Here is a 26885-nt window from a genome sequence, read left to right as displayed (position 1 = left end):
CGCCCAGGCTGGAGTGCAGTGGAGTGATCTTGGCTCACTGCCACCTCCGCCTCCTGGGCTTAAGCGAATCTCCCGCCTCATCCTCCAGAGTAGCTGGGACTACAGGTGCACACCACCATACCCAGCTGATTTTTTGTTATTTATTTTTTTGAGACGGAGTTTCACTCTTGTTGCCCAGGCTGGAGAGCAATGGTGCGATCTTGGCTCACTGCAACCTCCATCTAGGGTTCAAGTGATTCTCCTGTCTCAGCCTCCCGAGTAGCTGGGATTACAGGCACCCACTACCACGCCTGGCTAATTTTTATATTTTCAGTAGAGATGAGGTTTCACTATGTTTGCCAGGCTGGTCTCAAGCTCCTGACATCAGGTGATCTGCCTGCCTTGGCCTTCCAAAGTGCTGGGATTACAGGCGTGAGCCACCACGCCTGGCCGATTATTTGCATTTTTAGTAGAGATGGGGTTTCACCACGTTGGACAGGATTGTCTTGAACTCCTGACCTCAAGTGATCCACCCACCTCGGCCCCCCAAAGTGCTGGGATTACAGGTGTGAGCCACCATGCCCAGCCACACCGTGCCCAGCCATAATATTTCTTTCTTTTTTTTTTTTTAGATGGAGTCTCGCTCTTCTAGCTCAGGCTGGAGTGCAATGGCACAATCTCGGCTCACCGCAACCTCTGCCTCTCGGGTTCAAGTGATTCTCCTTCCTCAGCCTCCCAAGTAGCTGGGACTACAGGCGTGCGCCACCACATTTGGCTAATTTTTGTATTTTTAGTAGAGACGGGGTTTCACCATCTTGGCCAGGCTCGTCTCGAACTCCTGACCTCGTGAGCCACCCCGCCTCGGCCTCCCAGAGTGCTGGGATTCCAGGCATGAGCCACCGCGCCTGGCCGCCCAGCCATAATATTTCTAAGAATTACTTTCACGCCCTAGTCACTGCTGTGTAATCTTCATGTTAAGAGAAAAGTAATATGCATGGAGAAATCTAAAATAGAGTAAATAAAAAATTAAAGCAAGCTATGCCAGGTGTGGTAGCTCACACCTGTATCCCAGCTGAGGACGCTTATGTGTAAGGATTGATGAGCCCAGGAGTTCTAGTCCAGTTGGACAACGTTGCAAGATCCTGTCTCTTAAAAAAAAAAAAAAAGCAAGCAAGCAAGCAAGCCATAGTCAACTGAGACTACTATTAGGGCAGTTGAAAATGTGAACAAACCTGTACAAAGACAACGAAAGTTCTCGCATGTTTTGGGGCACACATCAGAAAATAATTCAAAGACAACTCTTCCAGCTGAAAAAGAAGGTAGTTGGTTAAACTTCTTTACTAATTTAAAATATTAAACACCCATTTATAAATGTCAACTAATATTCTTACCAGGTTGATTGTTAATGGCAATGTCAAAAAAACATCGAGGACGTTGAACCTTTATTCCCATGGCTCCAATACTTAATCTGTGAGTAAAATACAGTTTCAGACAAGCAGACTAAAATAGCAAAGATCTTTCACAAATTTCTGGAAAAAAAATTCTGTGAAACAATATTAGAAATATAGTTTGAATTTATTTTGATATTTATTTCTATGAGGTAAATCACATGGATTATTAGTGCTTTCTTTTTAGAGATTAGATTGCATTTTGTGAAGCAATTAGAAAAGACTTGAAAGTTAAGCCTTAACCATTATTATGTAATCAACTTTCTATTTATCAACCGGAATACAGATTAATAGCTCAAACAGAAAATTGTATTTACTCTGTATGATTAGTGAACTCAATAAGCAGATTACCTTCAAATGAAGAAAAGACCAAAAAAAAAAACAAGGACAACTGATCCCTGTGCTCCTAGAAAACAAAAATGAGAGTTCGGATTAAAATGTGAGATTTTTAAGAAGCAAAAATCATATAAGAAGAAAAAGTGGGGTATTTTAACAGTATGGTATTGTTAAATAGTATATGTGGTAGATTTACATTTTGAGTAAAAGCACAACATTCAATTTTACATATGAGGGTACTTGCTGATTCTGAGCAACAGCCTTTACTGATATGCTGGTATAGACACAAAAAATACCAAAGAGATACTCTGTGTAACAGCTTTATTTCCATAACAGAAAGCTATTATTTAACAGACATTATTTTGATAAGGCATTTTATTTTAAGGACTTAAAATGCTGAATCGTAATACTTGGTGGAAGATGATAGGGTAAGGTAAAGCGTAGAAGAAACAAAGGCACTAAGTGTAAACAGTATCCAAAATGATGGACTCTAAAAATGACAGTTTCATATGCTATGTATGCTATGTTATATTTCAATAAAAATTTACTTTATTAAAAATAATTAATATATCTAAGACAAAACTCTTTATTCTTCTACCTCCATTCCCTTGAATACTCAGTAAACATTATCATTGTCCAAGCCAGCTGCTGAGGCTGAAAACCTGGGGGTCATCTTCGGTTCCACTTTCCCTCATACCTCATTATCCAAACCATTAGGAAGGTAATTTGGCTCTAGCTTCAAAAACTATCCCAAAAGTTCTCATTACCTTTACCATTATCATTTCTTATCTAGGCTATTCCAATAGCCTCCTAACTGGTTTCTCTTATTTTACTCCTAATTCTGTACTGCCTCTTCTGCACAAAATAGCCAGAGTGGAATGATTCTTTTAAAACACAAACCTTATCATATCCTTCCCCTGCCTAAAACTGTCTTACCATTCATCTGAAAAGTTTTAGCATGGATTTTAAGGCTCTAGACCAGCACTGCTCAATAAAAACATGAGCCACCCAGGCATAAAATTTTTCAGTAGCCACATTTTGACAAACAAAAACAGGCTAATTTTGGGCCGGGTGCGGTGGCTCACGCCTGTAATCCCAGCACTTTGGGGGGGCTGAGGCGGGCGGATCAGGGTCAGGAGTTCGAGACCAGCCTGACCAACATAGTGAAACCCTATCTCTATTAAAAATACAAAAATGAGCCGGCTGTGGTGGCGGGTGCCTGTAATCCCAGCTACTCAGGAGGCTGAGGCAGGAGAATTGCTTGAGCCCGGGAGGTAGAGGTTGCAGTGAGCCAAGACTGCACCACTGCACTCCAGCCTGGGGGACAGAGCGAGACTCAAACAATCAAACAAAAACCAGGCTAATTTTAATATATTCTATTTAACTCAGTATGTACAGATTGAATATCCTTTATAGGAAATGCTTGGGACCAGAAGTGTTTCAGATTTTTTTTTGAATTTTGGAATATTAGCATACACGAGATATCCTGGGGATGGGACACAGTTTAAACACAAAATTCATTTATATTTCAAACATACCTTATGCATACAGCCTGAATTGTATGTGTAATTTTATACAACTTAAAAAATAATTCTGTGCATGAAACAAAGTTTGTATTAAGTACTTATGTGTGAAATTTTCAATTGTGATGCTCAGAAAGTTTACATTTTGGACCTCAGATTTTCAGATTAGTGATGTTCAACTTGTACATCCAAACTATTACCACTTCAAAATATACTAAACAAAAATGTTACTGAGTTTTTTTTTTTTTTTGTACAAGTCTTTGGAAATCCAGTGTATATTTTATCCTTGAAGCATATCTCAATGTAGACTAGCCACATTTCAAGTGCTCAAAAAGCACATGTGGCTTGTGGCTACTGTAATTTCAATTATACGGCTCTAAATATTTTAGCTCCTGTTCACCTCTAGGCATTTTCCTCAACTTTCATTTCCTAACATCTTCTAATATTTTCCTCAACTTTATTTCAGCTACATTGGTATCCTGCTTGTTCCCCCTGCCACCCAACAGCCTACTCTTTCATCAGGTCCTTTACATTTGCTGTTCTCTCCACCTGGAATGCTCTCAAACCATCTTCACATGGTTCATCCCCTTGTTGCTCAAGTATCACCTTCTTATAGAGGCCCATTCCTAGTCTACTGTATTCAAGAAAGGAGCTCTCATCCTCCTAACACTTTACATCCTCTTATTCTGCTTTATTTTTCTTCCAAGCATTTATTGCTAATTGATATTCAATTTTTATATCCATCTTCTCTCACTAGAATATAAGTTCCATGATGTGATAAACCTGAATTTTCAGTCTTATTCTTACTGCTCAAACAGTGCTTGGCATATGACAAGAAATCAGTATTTATTAAATGAATGAATAAATGTGAGAGGATAGGCATTAAGTGAGAATGTAAAATTGCAGTAACAACAACAAAAAAATGGAAACACTCAAAATATCTTACAATGGGGAGAAACTGAACAAATTACGGTATAAAATGCTAGTTAATACTATATGGCAGTTTCATTGTAACACAAGCCAAGAAACCTACTGTTTAGTTCAAAAGAAACAAAAAAGTAAATTGTACATAAGTATTTCTTTTAACACCATGGAACAATACCCTATTTCTACAAAGAGAGATCTTGAAAATACTATATATACCAAACTCCTCACAGAATCTCTGCAGAAGGGACTGAGTCTAGGAATGGAAGTCATTGGGGGCCTTCAGCTTTACGTATAAGGCTTGAATTTTTGCAATAAGAATATGTTCATGTATTAGTTTTTCAACTTAAAATTCATAAAAGTTTAAAATGTATCTGCACAGTAAAACAAAATAGGAAATAAATGAAAATATTGAGTCTATCTCTAAGTAAATGAGTTACAGGTGATTTTTATTTTAGTTTTTGCATTTCCTAGGTTTTATACAGCAGACTTATGAAAGAAACTCAGGTAAGCATGTAATTTAAATCTTCAATTATATATACATTTTTTTCTTATTTTTGTTTTTGTTTTTCAATGACATTTTTTAAGTGTCTCACTGTCATGATTACTACATCATGATTGAGCATCCTAAATCTGAAAACCCCAAATCTGAAATTTTCTGAGTGCCAAAAAGACACCCAAAGGAAATGCTCATTGGAGCATTTTGGATTTTCAGAACTGGAAGGTTTAACTGGTAAGTATATTGCAAACATTCCAAAATCTGAAAAAGTCAGAAATCCGCAATAATATGGTCCAAAGCATTTTGGATAAGAGGTACTCAACTAGTGCTGCTGTTTAACATTTAAAGAGCTTAGGAGGCTGGGAGCAGTGGCTCACACCTGTAATCCCAGCACTTTGGGAGGCTGAAGCAGGCAGATTGCTTAAGTCCAGCTGTTCGAGATCAGCCTGGGCAACATGGCAAAACCCTGTCTCCACAAAAAATACAAAAATTAGACAGGCATGGTGGCACATGCCTGTAGCCCCAGCTACTGGAGACGCTGAGGTGGAAGGATCACTTGAGCCAGGGAGGCGGAGGTTGCAGTGAGCCAAGATCAAGCCACTGTACTCCAGCCTGGGTGACAGTGAGACCCCGTTTCAAAAAAAAAAAAAAAAATTTTTTTTTCCTCTCACAAAATGTGTACCTCCCCACAAAACAGAAACTAAGAAAAGTACTTGCGAATATTTACCTGAACCCTGGATATGAAACAGCTTTTTAGATTCACTAATGAAGTAAATAATGGAGATAAACAGATTTGAACTTATGAAAAAAATTATTTCTATTTGTCTATGTGAAATTAAAAAGAAAAAAATTGGGGAAAATACATTGTCATAGTTGCTGAGAATATTAATTTTCTTAAGCAGTGCTTAGGAATGGGGGCACTAGGGCAATTCATTGAGTAGGGCTATCCAACTCACTGCAGAACCTTAAGCAACCCTTGCCCTATTAAATATCAGTCACTGTGACAACCAAAACCTTTTACTGTCCGTCTATCAAATTAAAGCTCAAAGGACACCTAAGGGTATATGAGCAGAGAATTCACAAAAAGTGAAATAACAAAAAAAAACATAAAAGGCACCAGCAGTTTTGATAAGCAACTTGGCATTACAGGCCAAGAATCTTGAATATATTCATATTCATTGTACCTTTTAACATTTTACTAATTCTATGTACTGGAATATCTGTAAAGGCAACCATTTAAAATAAAATAGTCCTTGGGTTTTTTTTTTTTAAATAACAGTAAGCACAAACAACTTAAATGTCTAACACAATAGTTAAGTAAATTAGTTTGTGATGGACTGCCTAAGAAAATAAGCTTTTTAAAATAACATGAAAAAATGTGTTAAATGCCACATGAAAAAAGATAATTGTACAGTAGTTAAGAATTACTTAAAAAATACCCCCATGAAATGAAATACTATCTATGAGAAATCATAATCTTACATATTAAAATTACAAACGTAACATTTTTTCACCAATTGGATTGACAAAAATAAAAAATGACATCATTCATTGTTGCTGCTGGTAAAGGGATAAACTGATAGAATTACCTGATTGCCAATTTGACAACAAATATCCATATTACAAATGCATTTAAGACTCTCTGACTCAGTAATTCCACTTCTAGGAATTTACTTTATGTACATCCTTACACATTCGCAAAATAAGATATGTGCAAGGTTATTCAATGTATCATAATTTGTAGTAGTAAAAGGCTGTAAACCTAAATGTCCATCAAGGAGGAATAGGTTATAGAAATATAAACCTGTATTTATATAAATATAAATATTTACCTATATTTACATAAATATATTTACCTGTATTTATATAAATATAAATATTTACCTGTATTTATATAAATATAGATATTTGCCTGTATTTATATAAATATATTTACCTGTATTTATATAAATATAAATATTTTCCTGTATTTATATAAATATATTTATAATACTTTAATAAATGTATATATAATTTGATATATAATACAAAATAATTTAATAAATATAAATCAGGTATACCATTGTATACCTGTAGAAAGTACAAAGCTATTAGAAAGAATGAGAAATCTGTTCATTTACTGCTGTCTCCAAGATAGGGAGAACTATTTCCTAAAATCTGTAAATGTTAACTTATTTTGTTAAATGAAAAAGAAAATAAGTCAGGTGCGGTGGCTCATGCCTGTAATCCCAACATTCTGGGAGGCCGCTTTGGGTGGATCACAAGGTCAGGAGATCGAGACCATCCTGGCTAACACGGTGAAACCCCGTCTCCACTAAAAATACAAAAAAATTAGCCGGGTGTGGTGGCAGGCGCCTGTAGTCCCAGCTACTCAGGAGGCTGAGGCAGGAGAAAGGTGTGAACCCGGGAGGCAGAGCTTGCAGTGGGCCAAGATCGCGCCACTGCACTCCAGCCTGGGTGACAGAGCAAGACTACCTCTCCAAAAAAAAGAAAAAGAAAATAAAAGGCTAGATGCAGTGGCTTACACTTTAGAAGGCTGAGACAGGTGGATTGCTTGAGTCCAGGAGTTTGAGACCAGCCTGGGCAACATGGCAAAACCGTCTCTACAGAAAATATAAAAATTAGCTGGGCATAGTGATGCATGCCTGTAGTCCCAGCTACCTGGGAGGCTGAGGCAGGAGGATCATTTGGGCCCAGGATGCGGAGGTTGCAGTGAGCTGAGATTGTGCCATGGCACTCCAGATTGGGCGACAGAGTGGGACCCTGTATCAAAAAAAAAAAAAAAGTTGCCCAGGCATGGTGGCTCATGCTTATAATCCCAGCACTTAGGAAGGCTGAGGCAGAAGGATTGAAACACCAGGCTGGGAAACATAGGGAGAACTTTGTTTCTATTTCAAACAAACAAACAAACAAACAAGCAAGGTACAGAAGTGTGTAGGATATACTGTCTTTGTATATTTTTAAAAGAAGAGAGAGCTGGGCGTGGTGGCTCATGCTTGTAATCCCAGCACTTTGGGAGGTCAAGGCAAGTGGATCTCCTGAGATCAGGAGTTTGAGAGCAGCCTGGCCAACATGGCGAAACCATGTCTTTACTAAAAATATAAATAATTAGCTGGGTGTGGTGGCGCACGCCTGTAGTCCCAGCTACTCGAGAGGTTGAGGCACAGAATTGCTTGAACTCAGGATGCGGAGGTTGTGGTGAGCCAAAATTGCACCAGTGCACTCCAGCCTGGGTGACAGAGTGAGACTCTGTCTCAAAAAAAAAAAAAAAAAAAAAAAAGAAAAGAAAAGAAAAAAAGAAAAAAGAGAGAAAAACGAAAGTGGGGCCAGGCATGGTGACGTGCACCTGTAGTCCTAGCTACTCAGGAGGATCAGGTGGGAGGACTCTTTCAGCCCAGGATTTTGAGGCTGCAGTGAGCTATGGTAGCATCACTGCACTCCAGCCTCAGACCATCTCCAAAAACAAAATTAAATTAAATTTTACAAATATGTATTTGCTTAACAAAAAGGCATCTAGGGAGAGAGAAAATGGGTAACTGGAAAAGAGGGCTAAGATTTTTCACTTTATAACCTCATATTTTCAATTTTATACCACATGAATATATTATCTATTAAAAATTATTATAACATATCCCACTCCTAGGTATACACTCAAAAGAAAGGAAATCATATATCAAGGAGATATCTTCACTCCTATGTTTATTGCAGCACTATTTACAATATCCAAGATTTGGAAGTAACTTAAGTATCTATCAACAGATTACCAGATAAAGAATATGTGGGCTGGGTGTGGTGGCTCCCGCCTGTAAACTCAGCACTTTGGGAGGCGAAGGTGGGCAGATTACCTGAGGTCAGGAGTTCAAGACCACCCTGGCCAACATGGTGAAATCCTGTCTCTACTAAAAACACAAAAGTGAGCTGAGCGTAATGGCGCATGCCTGTAGTCCCAGCTACTCTCAGGAGGCTGAGGCAGGAGAATCGCTTAAACCCCGGAAGTAGAGGTTGCAGTGAGCTGAGATTGCGCCACAACACTCCAGCCCAGGCAACAGAGTAAGACTCCGTCTCAGAAAAAAAAATGGACCAGGAGAGATATCAGTGCTGGTTGGGTGGCTCCAAAGGCAGACACTGTTGGGGGACTGCTGCATTAGGTGACTCCTGGAGCCTTCAAGTCTTCAATTTTCTTTAGGTTTCATGGGGAGTGAGGCCCTTCAGGCTGCTGAGTGTTACAAGAAAGTTCTCCGCTTTCCTGCCTCACTGAGCAGTCTGAAGGAGGTGAGGTGAGCTTTCTGCTGGCATTACTTCTGGCACCATCTGCTTTTCCCTAAGGCCAAAGTTTCCCTGGGATCTAGGGGTTTAGGCCACTCAAAACACAATTTTCGGCCAGGTGCGAAGGCTCACGCCTGTAATCCCAGCACTTTGGGAGGCTGAGGCAGGGGGATCACTTGAGGTCAGGAGTTCCAGACCAGCCTGGCCAACATGATGAAACCCCATCTCTACTAAAAATACAAAAATTCACAGGGCATGGTGGCGTGTGCCTGTAATCCCAGCTACCTGGGAGGCTGAGGCAGGAAAATTTCTGGAACCCAGGGGGCAGACAGAGGTTGCAGTGAGCCAAGATTGCGCCACTGCACTCCAGCCTGGGCAAGAGTGAGACTCCGTCTCAAAAAAAAACAAACAAAAAGGCCGGGCGCAGTGGCTCACGCCTGTAATCCCAGCACTTTGGGAGGCCGAGGCGGGTGGATCATCTGAGGTCAGGAGTTCAAGACCAGCCTGACCAACATGGAGAAACCCCATCTCTACTAAAAATACAAAATTAGCCGGGCGTAGTGGCGCATGCCTGTAATCCCAGCTACTCGGGAAGGCTGAGGCAGGAGAATCGCTTGAACCCGGGAGGCAGAGCTTGCAGTGAGCCAAGATCGCGCCACTGCACTCCAGCCTGGGCAACAAGAGCGAAACTCAGTCTCAAAAGCAAAAAACAAAACAAAACAAAAAACTGTGATACATATACACAACGGAGTACTATTTAACCATTAAAAAGAATAAGATCCTGTTATTTGTAACAACATGGATGGAACTGGAAGGTCATTATAGTAAGTAAAATAAGCCAGGCACAGAAGGACAAACTTCACATGTTCTCACTTATTTGTGGGAGCTAAAAATTTAAACAATTGAACTCCTGGAGATAAGAGAGTAGAGAGACGGTTACTAGACACTTGAGAGGGTAATGGGGGCTGGAAGTAAGGATGGTTAATGGGTGCAAAAAAATAGTTAAGAATCAATAAAACCTAGTGTTTGCTAGCACAATGGGGTGACTAACGATACTCAAAAAAAATTTAATTGTATATTTAAAAATAAAGAGTATAACTGGATTGTTTGTAACAAAAAGGATAAATGCTTGAGAAGACGGATACTTCATTCAGTCTAATGTGATCATTATGCATTGCATGCCTGTATCAAAATATCTCACGTAACCCATAAATATACCCACTATGTACCCACAAAAATTAAAAATTAAGAAAAGGGTAACTTTTAAGACACTGAAAAAACTTACTATAAAAATGAATAGGCCAGGCGCAGTGGCTCACGCCTATAATCCCAGCACTCTGAGGCGGGTGGACCACCTGAGGTCAAGAGTTCGAGAACAGCCTGGCCAACATGGCAAACTCCATCTCTACTAAAAATACAGAAATGAGCTGCATGAGGTGGTGGGCACCTGTAATCCCAGTTACTCAGGAGGCTGAGGCAGGAAAATCGCTTGAACCTGGGAGGCGGAGGTTGTAGTGAGCTGAGATCATGCCACTGCACTCCAGCTTGGGCAACAGAGTGAGACTCCATCTCAAAATAAAATAAAATAAAATAAAATAAAACTGCCAGGCATGGTGTCTCACGCCTGTAGTCCCAGCACTTTGGGAGGCCAAGGCATCACTTGAGGTCAGGAGTTCAAGACTAGCCAGACCAACATAGTGAAATTCCGTCTCCACTAAAAAATACAAAAAAATTAGCTGAGCGTAGTGATGTGCACCTGTAATCCCAGCTACTTGGGAGGCTGGGACAGGAGAATCTCTTAAACCCAGGAGGTGGAGATTGCAGTGAGCTGAGATTGTGCCACTGCACTCCAGCCTGGGTGACAGAGACGCTGTCTCAAAAAAAAAAAAAAGAAAGAAAAGAAAGAGTAAAACTGAAGAAGAAAAATTACCAGATCGTTCATGAATGACAAAATAGTCATACCAGGTGAAAAAAGCAAGTTAGTAAACAATACAGACTATAAAATCCCAATTTCACACGTATCAGTAAGCACATTAAAAAGACAGGATTTACACCATAATGTTAACAATCATCATGTGTGGGCCATGGGTTTAAGGGTAATTTTTAATGTATTTGTTTTCCAATTTTTCTTCAATTTCGTAATCAGGAAACAATTATTTTTAAAAAAGTACTAATAAAATGCGTTTTTTTTTTTTGCCTATCAACAGCAAAGATCTTTTAAAAGAATAACTCTCAACACATGTACAAATGGAGAGAAACAGGAATTTATACTACTACTAGTGATCATATACAACTCCTTTGAAATTTAAGAATATGAGAAATTCATAAGTGTTTATACTTTGAACCAGTAAAATTCAACTGTTGGAAATCTATTATGAGGAACTACTCTAAATTCAGAAAGCCTTCAGGTATAAAGTTGGCTACCCTGGTGCTCTTTTTAGCAACATATAATCAAAAGCAACCTATCATAATATCACAAAAAAGTGAAATTGTCTCTGGTTCAACAATAATTAAAGCAATGCTTATGAAGATTAATAATTTGGAAAAATAATCAAGATATAAAACAGTGGGCCGGGCGTGGTGGCTCACACCTGTAATCGCAGCACTTTGGGAGCCCGAGGCAGGCAGATCACAAGGTCAGGAGATCGAGATCATCCTGGCTAACATGGTGAAACCCCGTCTCTACTAAAAATACAAAAAAAAAAAAAAAATTAGCCGGGCATGGTGGCGGGCGCCTGTAGTCCCACCTGGAGGCTGAGGCAAGAGAATGGCGTGAACCTGGGAGGTGAAGCTTGCAGTGAGCCGAGATCACGCCACTGCACTCCAACCTGGGTGACAGAATGAGACTCCATCTCAAAAAAAAAAAAAAAAAAAAGATATAAAGCAGCATATGCAATATAATTATGATTGTGTAAACTACTCCCGACCTTCAAGCTCAGGCAAAGACTTACAAGAAGACAAAAAAAGAGTGAAAGGAAATAAATCATTATTGTGTGTGTCTGTAAGACTGGAGAGGGCTTTTGCCTCACTACTTCTTTCTAGTTTTCTTTAATAAATGTACTGCTACTTTGGGAGGCCAAGGCGGGTGGATCACCTGAGGTCAGGAGTTCATGACCAGCCTGACCAATGTGGTGAAACCCCATCTCTACTAAAAATACAAAAAAATAGCCAGGCATGGTGGTGGGTGCCTGTAATTCCAGTTACTTGGGAGGCTGAGGCAGGAGAATCACTTGAGCCCAGGAGGCAGAGGTTGCAGTGAGCTGAGATTGTGCCATTGCACTCCACCCTGGACGACAAGAGCAAGACTCTGTCTCAAAATAAATAAATAAATAAATAAAATAAATAATAAATGTACTGCTATTATAAAGAAAAAATTCCTAAGACATATATATATACACACACACACACACACACACACACACACAGTCTTCTAACATTATAATGTACATGCGTGGAAATGGCTATAAGATGTATTCAGAGTCTATCACTCAAGGATACACTTTTCATAGAAATTGATTAGTTTTCCTGAAATGACAAATCACATATGCCTCAAATGCAAGAAAGATGAAAGGCAGCAAATTACTATTAAAATTACTACACAAATCCCTTGAATATGTAAATGTTTTAATATTAGCAGCTAATGAAAAACAATGGTGACAACAAAAGATGGCTCACATGCTGTGTTGCTAACATTACTGAAATGCTACTAATTACTAATCATTATAAAAAGTTACTAATTACTAATCAGAAACAGTATATCCTATTTCCTCTATAATTATGATTTCCTGGATTATTAAATAATACCTGAAATCACGGTGGTTCACACCCGTAATCCCAGCACTTTGAGGGGCGAAGGCAGGAGGATTACTTGAGCCCAGGAGTTCAAGACCAGCCTGGTCAACATAATGAGAACGCATCTCTATTAGAAAAAAGAAATCTGAGCCAGGCACGGTGGCTCACGCCTATAATCCCAGCACTTTGGGAGGCCGAGGCGTGCGGATCACAAGGCCAGGAGATTGAGACCATCCTGGCTAACATGGTGAAACCCCGTCTCCACTAAAAATACAAAAAATTAGTTGGGCGTGGTGGTGGGCGCCTGTAGTCCCAGCTACTCAGGAGGCTGAGGCAGGAGAATGGCGTGAACCCGGGAGGCGGAGCTTGCAGTGAGCAGAGTTCGCGCCACTGCACTCCAGCCTGGGTGACAGAGCGAGACTCCATCTCAAAAAAAAAAAAAAAAAAGAAAAAAGACATCTGAAACCAGCTGCAGTAAGACAAGCATCTGGTCAATTTTTCATTTTGTTTCAAGTAAAAGTAAAGAGAAAAAATAATGCTAGGAGATACCAAAAACATGATTCAGGGGAAAATTAAGCCCTTACAATTTTAAATAAAATATCCATGACCAGCCTGGGCAACAGCAAGACCCCATCTCTATTTAAAAAAATGACAATTAGCTGGGTGTGATGACCCAGGCCTGTGGTCCCAGCTACTTGGGAGGCTGCAGTGGGAGGATCATTTGAGCCCAGGAAGTTGAGGCTGCAGTGAGCAGTCATCATGCCACTACACTCCAGCCTGGCCAACAGAGTGAGACTCTGTTCAAAAAAAAAAAAAAAAAATCATGAATTGCCTAAAAATACTAGAATATAATCAAAATTTTCAGTGTAGTAGTAATCTGTGGGTGATTTGTTTGCTGCAAATTTGTTTAGTATGAACTACAGCTAAAATCCAGACAAATTTTTCTTGGAAAAAAAAAATCACAATATGTGGCACTGTGCCCCATTTCTACACAGCAATCAGCATAGTCTGCTCCCAATAGATGACATATATATGTTCTAGTTTGACCTAATTCTAGCTATTGCTTATTAGCTGTTAAAATTTATTGTCTACTTGACCTCATGTACTTACCTCACCTGCTTGACTCCTTCAGAAATTTAAGTATAATATACTGAATCTACTTTTTTCATCATAATGAAAACACATTTTTAATAAGATAAGCAATAAAGCTAATAAGCTCACTGAAAAAAATTAATCATACAAAATGCACAAAATTCTAAAACTTAGCTATAGCTTTTAATACTTTTATTATATTCTTGTTTTTCCTATGCAGGTGATTAAATGTTATTTTTAATATTTATCAACAATATAGTCACTTTTGTATTTCAATAATAAGGTGATACAATTTAAAAATATCACAGTGCTACCATTTATAAACTTCTGCAACAAACACATTTCATAAAAAAATCAGTAAGAGGTAACCAGTTCACGTGTAAAAAAATTTATCCTTGTAGTTTCATACATAAACTATTTTCCATATTAATCCTAAAATAACATGACTAAATGAAAAACAGGACAAAAATATAGGCAACTAATTATTAAAATATATAGTAGCGGACATGGCATTTATAAGTAGGCATATGGTAACTTTATTATATTTAAAAGTTATTTGGAAGTTTCACACATTATGAGGAAGTCAGCAAAGCACCCAGTTTCTAATCTAGAAAGAATACAAAGTAAATTATTTCTATTTTTAGAGACAGGGTCTCGCTATGCCGCTCAGGCTGGAGCACAGTGGTAAGATCACAGCTCACCGCAGCCTGGAACGCAGTGGCTCAAGCAATCCTCCTACCTCAGCCTCCCGAGTAGCTGGGACTAGAGGCGTGAGCCACCACCTCCAGCTAATTTTTAAAAATTTTTTTGTGGATATATTGCCTAGTCTGAGTAAATTATTTTTAACGATTAAGATGCCAAGCAAGTCTCTGACCCTTAGGACTCTCCTCACTGATTCCCGTGTGTCCTTTAAGATGCAAATTAGCCAGATAATTAGTTAGCCAGAGTTCACTCTCTGGGAACTTCACGCTGACTCTCTAAGGTCTGTTTGTTTGTTTGTTTTTCTGAGAGGGAGTCTCCCTCGGTCGCCCAGGCTGGAGTGCAGTGGCGTGACCTCCGGCTCACTGCAAGCTCCGCCTCCCGGGTTCACACCATTCTTCTGCCTCAGCCTCCCGAGTAGCTGGGACTACAGGCAACAGGCACCCGCCACCACGCCCGGCTAATTTTCTGTATTTTTTTAGTAGAGATGGGGTTTCACCGTGTTAGCTAGGATGGTCTCGATCTCCTGACCTGGTGATCCGCCTGCCTCGGCCTCCCAAAGTGCTGGCGTTACAGGCTTGAGCCACTGCTCCAGGCCCTGACTTTCTAAGGTTTAAATGATCCTCCCTTGTTAAATGTTACTCTTTTATCATAAACTCCACCAATTCGAAACCTTTGTATCTTCAACACCAAACACAGTGACGTTATCAAATAAAAAGAATGTTAATTGAGGCATGAACAGAACTAGACTCTATTATAATCCAGTGCCTATCCTCTTAAACATGTACTGCTTGCTTCTTTTTTCTTTTCTTTTTTTTTTTTTTTGGTTGTTGTCCTTGTTGAGACAGAGTTTCGCTCTTTCTTGTTGCCCAGGCTGGAGTGCAATGGTGCAATCTCAGCTCACCACAACTTCTGCCTCCCAGGTTCAAGAGATTCTCCTGCCTCAGCCTCCTGAGTGGCTGGGATTACTGGAATGCGCCAGCACACCCGGCTAATTTTGTATTTTTAGTAGAGACGGGGTTTCTCCATGTTGGTCAGACTGGTCTCAAACTCCCAATCGCAGGTGATCCACCTGCCTCAGCCTCCCAAAGTGTTGGGATTACAGGCATGGGCCACTGCGCCCGGACTGCTAGCTTCTTAAATGGGGATACTGCTAACATATATCTATAGTCAGTAAATTCTCCCAGAACCTACCACCAGTAATCATCCTCTCTGCCTCCTCCACAACTGAAACAGAACCCATTCCCTAGATCTACTAGGAAGTGTTTTGTTTCCCAAAAAAACAACCCCCCCAAAAAAACCCCCAAACCAGAATCCACTTCAGTTTACAACCAAGAAAGAAAGGATTATTCTTATCTGCTAAATTTGATGAAACAGGAAACAATTTATATATAAGATTTCCACCTCTTAAGTGAAATCATGTAAGTTAAATTAATTAAAACTATAGCAGATCTTTAATATTACTTTCAAGGAAAGTAATTTAACATTCCTACCAGCCTCTTTAGCCTACTCTTAATGTAGTTCATATAGATCAAATGAGAAACGAAAATGCACCGCATCAAAAACATTTGAGTATATTTACAAATGCCAAGTTGCTAATGAATAAAGTAGAAACAAGCTAACATTCTGAGGTGTCAAGACAGACAATTATGCTATTTCATGTAGTGTCCCTTCCACTGATGTTTCTGATGGACACAAACCACCCTGATGCAAACCACTGCACTGGTAGCAACATGATTAGCAGTGTATAGACACTTCTGAAATTCTTAAATCCTCTAGAAAACTTACAGAGATAACCCATAATGTTGCCTAATTCAGTGTTAAATAAGAATATTACGCACTTACTATATATACGATCTGAGAGACATAAAAATATAATACATCTTTGTCACTACCAAACTACAAAAGCAAATACTAACTGGGAACTCACGGCTAATACTCTTAACGTTGTACTTGCAATTATCTAAGGTGTTTTTTTTTGTTTTTTTTTTTGAGAGGGAGTTTCGTTCTTGTGCCCAGGCTGAAGTGCAATGGTGCAATCTTGGCTCACCGCAACCTCCGCCTCCTGGGTTCAAGCGATTCTCCTGCCTCAGCCTCCGAGTAGCTGGGATTACAGGTATGCGCCACCATGCCCGGCTGAATTTGTATTTTTAGTAGAGACAGGGTTTCTTCATGTTCCTCAGGCTGGTCTCAAGCTCCCGACCTCAAGTGATCCACCTACCTTGGCCTCCCAAAGTGTCGGGATTACAGGTGTGAGCCACCGCACTCCGCCTTATCTAAGTTCTTATAATAATAAATTTACCAAAACCAAAAACAAAAAAGAAAAAAGATTTACCCCCAGTTTTCAAAGATATATACATATATACACACAGTTCTAACCCCATTATTCAATCCAGTAATTCCTACGTAAAAAAATAAGAACATTTGGAGTTTCAAGGAACTCTAAGAGATAACCTGATCCAATCTTCTGATTTTATAGATCAAGAACAAGAGGACAAAAGAGATGAAATGAGTGGCTCAAGTTCACAAATGGAAAAAAGCAAAAGTTCTGATTTAGTACTTTCTACAATTTCACGGTAAAAACTAGTTTACTCACAAATATTCCACATAATGGCTTAATATTACTTTTCACCATATAACCATGATTCGATGGTTTAATTATAAGCTAAAATGTACACAATAATTAACAAGAGCTTAGTATACACACACACACACGAATACGCTTCGTTCATTTTTAAAACGAGTTAAGGAATCATTCATGTTTTTATTTTTATTTTTAATTTTTTGAGATGGAGTTTCGCTCTTGTTTCCCAGGCTGGAGTGCAATGGCGTGATCTTGGATCACTGCAACCTCCACCTCGCGGGTTCAAGCGATTCTCCTGCCTCAGCCTCCCGAGTAGTTGGGATTACAGGCATGCACCACCAATGCCCAGCTAATTTTTGTATTCTAAGTAGAAACGGAGAGACGGGGTTTCTCCATGTTGGTCAGGCTGGTCTGGAACTCCCGACCTCAGGTGATCCACCCGCCTCGGCCTCCCAAAGTGCTGGGATTTCAGGCGTGAGCCACCACCCCCGGCCATCATTCATGTTTTTAAAATAATCATTTTAATATAAAAGATTGCTGTTTATAAGTGTTATATAATCAAATTTCAGTAAGCGTGTGATCATTTTAAGCCATTATTCTAAAACAAAGTTCAAAAGTTTTCTTGTCCGCTGCTAGAAGTACAAACTCCCAATAACAGCAGTTTTCTCTGAATACTGTCTGTAGTAAATTTCAGGATGCAAGTTTTGCCCTACAGAAATAAAAAATACCGAGTTCTTATGGTGACCATTTATGCATTAAACCAGGGAAAATCACCGACACTTAAGCAACATGAAAATTGAAGTTTAGTCCTAACATTAAAAGCAAAAAGGTCTGGGCACGGTGGCTCACGCCTGTAATACTAGCACTTTGGGAGGCCAAGGTGGGCAGATCATGAGGTCAGGAGTTTGGGACCAGCCTAACCAACATGGTGAAACCCCATCTCTATAAAAAATACAAAAATTAGCTGGGTGTGGTGGCACATGCCTGTAATCCCAGCTACTCAGGAAGCTGAGGCAGAAGAATTGCTTGAACCCGGGAGGCGGAGGTTGCAGTGAGCCGAGATCACGCCACTGCACTCCAGTATGGGCAAGACAGCGAGACTCTGTCTCAAAAAAAAAAAGCAAAAGTCAGGCTGGGCACAGTGCACAGTGGCTCACGCCTGTAATCCCAGCACTTTGGGAGGCGGAGGCGGATGGATTACTTGAGGTCAGGAATTTGAGACCAGCATAGCCAACATGGTGAAATCCCTTCTCTACTAAAAATATATAAATTACCCGGTGTGGTGGCGGGCGCCTGTACTCCCTGCTACTAGGGAGGCTGAGGCGTGAGAATCCCTTGAGCTCAGGAGGTGGAGGTTGCAGTGAGCTGAGATCATGCCACTGCACTCCAGCCTGGGCGACAGAGCAAGACTCTGTCTGAAAAAAATAAATAAATAAAAGCAAAAAGCATGCAATGCCACAATGCAACAGAAAGACTTGCAACAAACTCTTCAGGTCACTTGCATTAATTATCTATGTATTCCTTCATGACATCTTAGTACACTGGGATTCTAAAAATAGACAACATGTTATAATTATGTTTAAATACTCTATTTATAAACTAATAGGAAGGAAAAAAGCCTAACTAAAGGGGAAACTACTATTTAAAGAATTAACCCCAGATAGTGTCCTAACAGAAGTACTTTATTATGAATGGCTTCCACTTTCCCTTTGTATAAAAAAGAGGATGCTGCCTCACAGAAAATCTAATTTAAGGCAAAATATCAAAAATATGTAGAAGTCACCAATACTGCAAGACCACAATAATAAGCACCACAGTAAATCGACTATATGGTTAAAAGTAAATGTAATGAACACTCTTCACCCATAAAGGAACCACTGAGTTAATGAAAGCCAACTTCACGCACAATTTTAACAAAGCTGAGTATTTAATTTTCAAGCCCACAGTTGATGGAAGGTGGAGATCAAAATGTCATTTTGCAGGTAGGTGAAGAAACTGAAGCTCAGAAAGATGATTGGGCCAGAAAGTCCAAATTTTTCTAACCTAAGAAGTTTACATACTTATACACTCCTGACAGCAGGGGAAGGCAACCCTGACAACTGACTGCAGAGAAGAGAAAAGCCTTAAAAAGGAAACCAACAATTCAAATGCGCAGAATCCTACTACAAGACCCTATAGGATCTCAGAGCATCAATAATTCTGAATCATAAAGAAATAGTCAAACAATGTACAATGAACTCTTGTTTAAGACACAGAACCATGTAATTTGTTACAGAAATAATTCTGTCCCAATTCGTTAACGTAAAAAAAAGGGGAGTGCTAAAACGGGTAAATTTTCAGGATATATTAAAAACAGGAGAGAAGCAGCCATTCTAAATGTATCTTTTCTGGATTTTATAGCACGATTTCAAAATTTATAAAATGTTCACCCCCCAACCCGTCATTGTTACAAAGTAGCAATTACCGGCCATCCTGTTACCAAATGGGAATACACAAAGACAAAAACGTGTGTGTGACCGACACACACACACACTCACTCTCTTTTTTCCTGGTTTTAACTACTGAAAGTTAATATCAGGCCCCCCTAATTTCTAAAACATCTAATTGTTCTTTGGACAACTATGTTAGTACCAAACTATAAAAGCAAATACTTTTGTATTTGTGTTCACTACTGCAAAATGTTGGTTACACACAGAAAGGGCTATCGTGGAAAGAAATTAAAATAAATGCACAAAATGGTGCTTTTATAGCATTTCCAAAACGATTGTGCATACTCCTTGCCAGCACATCTAGACTTTGCTCCTTAAGACTAAACATGAGCTGGCCGGGCGCGGTGGCTCTCGCCTGTAATCCCAGCACTTTGGGAGGCCGAGGTGGGCGGATCACGAGGTCAGGAGATCGACCATCCTGGCTAACACGGTGAAAACCCGTCTCTACTAAAAACACAAAAAATTAGCCGGGCATGGTGGCACGTGCCTGTAGTCCCAGCTACTTGGGAGGCTGAGGCAGAAGAATCACTTGAACCCAGGAGGCGGAGGTTGCAGTGAGCCAAGATCGCGCCACTGCACTCCAGCCTAGGCGACAGAGCGAGACTCCGTCTCTAAAAAAAAAAAAAAAATACTAACCAAGAGCCAAATTAGCATACTTCCCCTTCAGGCATACTGAGCTCCGAAATCATCATCTTCCTCCTAAAGAGTAATTATCTCCTCCTAAAAGGCCTGCGCAGCTCACAGCTCCTCCGAAACACGGGGGAACTTCGCGAGAGCTCAAGACCCTGGACTTGAGTTTTAGAAAAATGCTTAACAAAGTGGCCTCTGCCACTTAACTGCACGACAGCCACTGTGCTGTGAGAGGAAAAGGTCGAAAGAGGAGGAAAGCTAGTCTTCAATATTAATCCCTGTGATTCAGGCTCTTCGCCCGTCACTCTCCAACCCTAGCCTGACAGGACGTCAGGCTGTCTCCCCCTTCCCCCCCAGTCCCGCCACCTACCCCGCAACAGTGCTGAGTCTTAGGATTTTGAAGCTTTAAAAATCAACCCGGCTCCCTAGAGTTCAGGCCGCAGTCGCTGCCGCCATGTTACAGCTTGTGCGGCAAAATGCGTCAGTGAGGGAGGTGTGCGCCTGAGTGGGGAGGGCGGGGGCTGGCAGAGGAAGGACCGTCCCCAGGCCCCGGGGCTCGACTGCAAGCCTTCTCCTACTGCAACAGCGGCAAAGGCACTGCTGCGGTCCTCAGGGACCTCCTCTGGGCCCAAGCAGCCCCGATACCTCGAGGGAAAGACGGTAAACCCAACCCGGTCAGCCGCGCCGGCTCCGCCCCTCTTCCCAGGCCCTTCCCGCTTTCGTACGCAGGGACTGCTGAAATGACGCCGCCAGAACAACTTGAGCCTCATACCACTTACCTGCACCGGTAGAGTTTTCCTCTTCTCTGGGTCCGGTCCTTTGAAGCGCTTCAAATCTACCGCCGCCAGAAAAGGCGCTAAAGCCCGCTAACCGCCTCCCTCCCCCACAACTCAGTCCTGGCATGGAGAGACAGCGTCGCACCGGAAGCGCGTCAGGAGTGGGTTGTCAGCAGCGGCCAGCGTTCACCTGCTTGCGTCACCACGCCCTCCTAGGACTTCTAGGATTTTGGTGCCTTTTAAATTCCTAGTTTATAGGTGGCCTAATGCTTTGTGGATGCGTTGACTGGGAACGCTTGTAACCGTTAAAATGCCATATCCTTTGTGAAGTAAAGTGCCTCATTTAATAAACATTTATTGATCTTACGCTAGGTTATCAGAAAGGAAGGCCTACCTTCATGGAGCTTCCAGTTAAGCTTCCACTTAACGCTAGGATATAAGTTCTAAAAACGCAGTAATGAGCAAAGTGTTATTTGAGGAAAGAGGAAGAAATTACAAAGAGCTTTGATGTTCTTTGTTGTTTTACAGATAAAGAAATTGAGGCTCAGGGAAGATAAACGCCTCCTCCTCAAACACACTGTTCTTGAATGCCAAAGCAAGTCTTTTGATGCCAAATCTAGTGCCTTCTAGAGAAAATATGGCATATATTATTTAATTATTTTAAGGGGCAAGGGTCCCCGGATTATGTTAGAAATAAATAACCATTGCTGTTTGGGCGGGGGGTGGGGGGGGATGGGCAGTGATTCTGGTAGGGATGTGGGGTGTGTTTTAAAGGAACTAGCTAACTAGAGAACTTAAATTGTTCTGTCGTTTAAAGGCAACGTAAATTATGATCATTTAAATTTTTCACTCATTTGCATCAGGTAAATTAATTATCAACAACAGTTAGGCATGTGGTGGTGCTTCTAAGGGGCTTGACCAGTTTTACACAGCAGTAAAACAGAGGACATTTCTGCCTCTCCACCCCCACCCCTTTTAAGTCATTGCCCTTTATTGCAGGAGAGCAGCAGCATATTCATCTTTAGATAGTTCAGAGATTAAACGGATTTACACTTCGCTGTGTGTGGAGGGGACAATTCTGCAATACCTTAAAACAGGGGTCCCCAACCCCTGGGCCACAGACTGGCCCGGCTAAATTTTTGTATTTTTAGTAGAGACAGGGTTTCTCCATGTAGGTCAGGCTGGTCTCAAACTCCCGACCTCAGGTGATCCGCCCTCCTTGGCCTCCCAAAGTGCCGGGATTACAGGTGTGAGCTGCCACGCCTGGCCAACGCTTTTCAAAAGAAGACATACATGCAGCCAACAATCATAATGAAAAAGCTCAACACCACCAATCATCAGAAAAATGCAAATCAAAACCGCAGTGAGATACTATCTCATACCAGTCAGAATGGCTATTATTAAAAAGTCAAAAAATAACAGGTGCTGGTGAGGTTGTGGAGAAAAAGGAATATTTTACAGTGCTGGTGGGAGTTTAAATGAATTCAACTATTGTGGAAGACAGCGTGGCGATTCCTCAAAGACCTAGAGGCAGAAATACCATTTGACCCAGCAATCACATTACTGGGTATATACCCAAAGGAATATAAGTTGTTCTGTTATAAAGACATACACATATGTATGTTCATTGCCACACTATTCACAATAGCGAAGACATGGAGTCAACCTAAATGTCCATCAATGGTAGACTTGATAAAGAAAATGTGGTACATATACTCCATGGAATACTATGCAGCCATGAAAAAGAATGATCTCATGCCCTTCGCAGGAACATGGATGGAGCTGGAGACCATTATCCTTAGCAAACTAATGCAGAAACAGAAAACCAAGTACCACATGTTCTCACTTATAAGTGGGAGCTAAATGATGAGAACACATGAAGACATAGAGGGGCACGATACACACTGGGGCCTATCAGAGTGTAGACAGTGGGAGGAGGGAGAGGATCACGAAAAATAACTAATGGGTCCTAGACTTAATACCTAGGTGATGAAATATTCTGTACAACAAACCCCCATTACACAAGTTTACCTCTGTAACAAACCTGCACATGTACCCCACAACTTAAAAGTTAAATAAAAATAAATAAATGGAAGGATACTGTATGTATAGTGTATATAATAAACAACATTTATTATCCTATAGTTTCCTTATATATATTTATATATATATTTATTATCCTAGTGTGTGTATGTATACATATACTATATATGTGTATATATACATATATATACACACACATATGTACGTGTGTGTGTATATATGTGTATATATATAAAAATAAGTGTTGTTTAAGCCACTAAGTTTTGGGATGATTTTGTCACACAGCAAGGGATAACTGACACAGAGAAGAAAGAATAGACTGATTATCACGGAACTTTTCACTTGTCTAATTCTACATAGCTTCATTTTTTTTCTTTTTTTCTAGAGACAGGGTCTCATTATGTTGCTCAGGATGGACTTGAACTCCTGGAGTCAAGAGATTCTCCCACCTTAGTCTCCAGAGTAGCTGGGACTACAGGTATGTACCACCTCACCCAGTGATGACCTCACATCATAAGGATCTGAGTTTCTGCCAGCCCGAATCATCAAATGCCAGAGAAGTATTTTACTAACATAGCAGTAACAGCTCCAAAATTTGTACTCCCACTTACATAGTAGGGGGTGTCACTGGAAAGTGTCTGTTCTGCTAAGAACTACATTTTTTAGCTGTCCCCTTGTATCTTAGTGGCTTGAAACAACATTTATTATCCCATAGGTAAGGATTTAAAAATGCTTTTTGGGGCTGGGCGTGGTGGCTCATGCCTGTAATCCCAGCACTTTTGGAGGCTGAGATGGGTGGATCACAAGGTCAGGAGTTTGAGACCAGCCTGGCCAAGATGGCGAAACTCCAGCTCTACTAAAAATACAAAAATTAGCCGGGCACAGTGGTGGGCGCCTGTAATCCCAGCTACTTGGGAGGCTGAGGCAGGAGAATCGCTTGAACCCGGGAGGTGGAGGTTGCAGTGAGCCAAGATTGCACCACTGCACTCTAGCCTGGGTGACAGAGCAAGACTCTGTCTCAAAATAAATAAAATAAAATAAAATAAAATAAAATAAAATATAAAATAAATAAAATACACTTTGTGTCAGTGGAAAGTGAGCGGACATCCAGGCCAAAATGTTTGTGAAGTGCTATGCCTTCTCCATTCCCTCTCTTCCTGTTTTGTCAGCTGAACCAGAATGTTTTAAGGCCCTGGGGAAGGGCCTATGGAAGAGGTCTACTTCCCTGAATCTCTGTTTGGAGAAAAGTCCTCTTCTACTGACTAGGGATATCCACGTTGGAATGTGGTGTGACTGATAAATCAAATTATGTGGGTTAAATCACTGATGTTTGGCTTTATTTGTTACACCAGATACCACTACCAATCTAATAGGCTGTGGGCCTAAAGTATTAGATTTGGCCTAGCCTGGATCACTTCAGTCATTGTAGTATGAGGAATGGGATTTGATACCAGAAGAAGGGAGGTAGGTTGGCTGGGCTACTGCAATTAACCTTTACTTTACCTGTGACTTTTGCTTTAGAGTAATAAAACTTTTTGTTTCTACCCATAGATCAACAACAAACTGTTGTTTGTTCTATTAATAGTTGTCTACTGTATCACCAATAATATGTTTAGTTTTTTTTAAAAGCATGCCATTCTCTGATTGTGATGGATCAAGGAAAAAACCAGACACTTCCATAATCTTGTTTCAGACAAAAACAAGAACATTGTACAAACTATAAAAATGACCAAACATCGGCCGGGCATGGTGGCTCACGCCTGTAATCCCAGCACTTTGGGAGGCCAAGTCAGGCGGATCACAAGGTCAGAAGATCAAGACCATCCTGGCTAACACGGTGAAACCCTGTCTCTACTAAAAATACAAAAAATTAGCCAGGTGTGGTTGCGGGCGCCTGTAGTCCCAGCTACTTGGGAGGCTGAGGCAGGAGAATGGCGTGAACCTGGGAGGCGGAGCTTGCACTGAGCTGAGATTGTGCCATTGCACTCCAGCCTGGGTGACAGAGTGAGACTCTGTCTCAAAAAAAAAAAAAAAGACGAAATATCCATCTATCCTTGCTAATATGAATGGCTGCTGTTTCTTTATCAATTACAGCTTTAACCTCAGTTCATTCTTCCTGCCTTCTAGATCAAGATTATTAGAATAGAATTACCCTTGCTTACTCACAGCATCCAATCTAGAGAAACCACTCTAAAACTCTCCAAAATCACTTAACACAAGGCTAAAAAAAAATTTTTTTTTCGAGACAGAGTCTCGCTCTGTTGCCCAGGCTGGAGTGCAGTGGTGCAATCTTGGCTTATTGCAACCTCTGCCTCCCGGATTCAAGTGATCCTCCCACCTCAGCCTCCCAAGTAGCTGGGATTATAAGCATGTGCCTCCATGCTCGGCTAATTTTCGTATTTTTAGTAGAGATGGGGTTTCACCATGTTGGCCAAGGTGGTCTTGAACTCCTGACCTCAAGTGATCTGCCTGTCTCAGTCTCCCAAAGTGCTGGGATTATGGGTGTAAGCCACTGTGCCTGGCCAAGACTATATGCTATAATGACATCTTTCTAACACCTTCTTATGGAGACACCTCTTAGGGTACAGCCTACTTCATTGCAACCAGTCAATAAACCCAACTTTGTTTAACTATATGTGTTCCTGGTGTTTTTTGACTGGAAGGCAATGACTTGGATCATGCTGTTTCATCTCTATGTTTTTCTTACATTTGTTTGAAAACCCCTTCTATGCTATGCATTCAGATTACCTTCATCTCAGATCTATTATCAGTTGATCTAGTTCCAAGCAACCCAAATCAGTGCTGTACAAAATTATTGTCTGGGATTAGTGGTTGTCTAAAGTATTGGAGGACAGGAGGGGGTGAGGGAGACATGGGGAGTGACTGCTAATGGTTACAGGGTTTCTTTTTGGAGTTATGAAAATGTTCTAAATGTGAGTGATAGCTTCTCAACTCTGTGAATATACTAAAAAGCCATTGAATTGTACACTTTAAATGGGTGAATTTTATGGGATGTAAATGAAATCTCAGTAAAGCTGTTTAAAAAAAAAAAGTGTGGGCTGCCAACTGTCAGGAAGTGAGCATCCAGAAGCTAGACGTGTCCCAGCTGCCCAATTGCGTTTGCTGCATTGGCATCATTTGCTACAGGCATGAAGTTGGGTGCAGGCGGTTGTCTGAGCTCTGAGGCATGGACCACTGGACAGACTGACTGATAATGGTGGACTCCCACAGGCTCTGCCAATCATGCAGTCACCGCCGTGGAGCCCAACTCTGTTGGCGTTCTGGCCATGACTTTCAAGAATTTTTTTCCTTTTTGCGGGGTTTATGGTTAATATTTCTGTGGGGTTACATTTTTCCTGTAGATTACTTCTCCAAAGTCTGATGTTAATGTCCCGTGAAGACAGTGCCTTTTAGTGGCCATTATTGCAGTGGTCGGGCTTCACCTGGTGTTGGTAATTTATGTCTTCATAGTGTGGAAGGAGGGCTTGCCTCAGTGGTGGGAAAACAAAACTGAATAGAGCAGCTTTTCCTTTGGAGTGGCAAACGTGGGGGGTAGGCAGGTACCTAAAGGGTTTTTCTTTTTGTCTCTTGTTCACATTAAATGTGATTTACCTCCCACCCCCTGAAAGGTGGATGGGGAGGACAATTAAGTATTTACTGCAGCTAAGATTTTAGAAAAAATGAGGGTGGGAAGGGTGACATTTTTCAACCATCTGTTAAGTGCCAAGTGCTTTTTGTTAATGACATATTTTTGACTAAGGATCATGTTTGACTGATGTAATTTTTTTTTTTTTGAGACAGAGTC

At 40.7% G+C, this 26885-nt stretch overlaps 1 protein-coding gene across 4 annotated transcripts in view; it reads right to left on the bottom strand.

Moving 5' to 3' along the window:
• Positions 1–21214, bottom strand: part of PPIG (peptidylprolyl isomerase G) — a 53460-nt gene extending 32246 nt beyond the window's left edge. Inside the window, exons 1-4 of one of the 4 annotated variants that reach the window (XM_003824293.5) lie at positions 21041–21214; positions 1779–1833; positions 1371–1447; positions 1212–1286 (exon numbers count right to left, since the gene is read on the bottom strand). In XM_003824293.5, the coding sequence (XP_003824341.1) occupies positions 1212–1286; positions 1371–1431 (136 nt within the window). In that variant the 5' untranslated portion in view covers positions 1432–1447; positions 1779–1833; positions 21041–21214. Of the gene's footprint in view, positions 1–1211; positions 1287–1370; positions 1448–1778; positions 1834–20631; positions 20973–21040 lie in introns of those variants that run through there. The other 3 variants (XM_008978041.6, XM_008978042.4, XM_034954452.3) reach the window with 3 other exon arrangements.
• Positions 21215–26885: the final 5671 nt, after the last annotated feature.

The sequence above is a fragment of the Pan paniscus genome, chromosome 13 (assembly GCF_029289425.2).
Source record: "Pan paniscus chromosome 13, NHGRI_mPanPan1-v2.0_pri, whole genome shotgun sequence".
In the NCBI taxonomy this organism is placed as follows: domain Eukaryota; kingdom Metazoa; phylum Chordata; class Mammalia; order Primates; family Hominidae; genus Pan; species Pan paniscus.
Note: the sequence above shows the minus strand (reverse complement) of the source record. Positions and strands in the feature narration are given on the sequence as shown.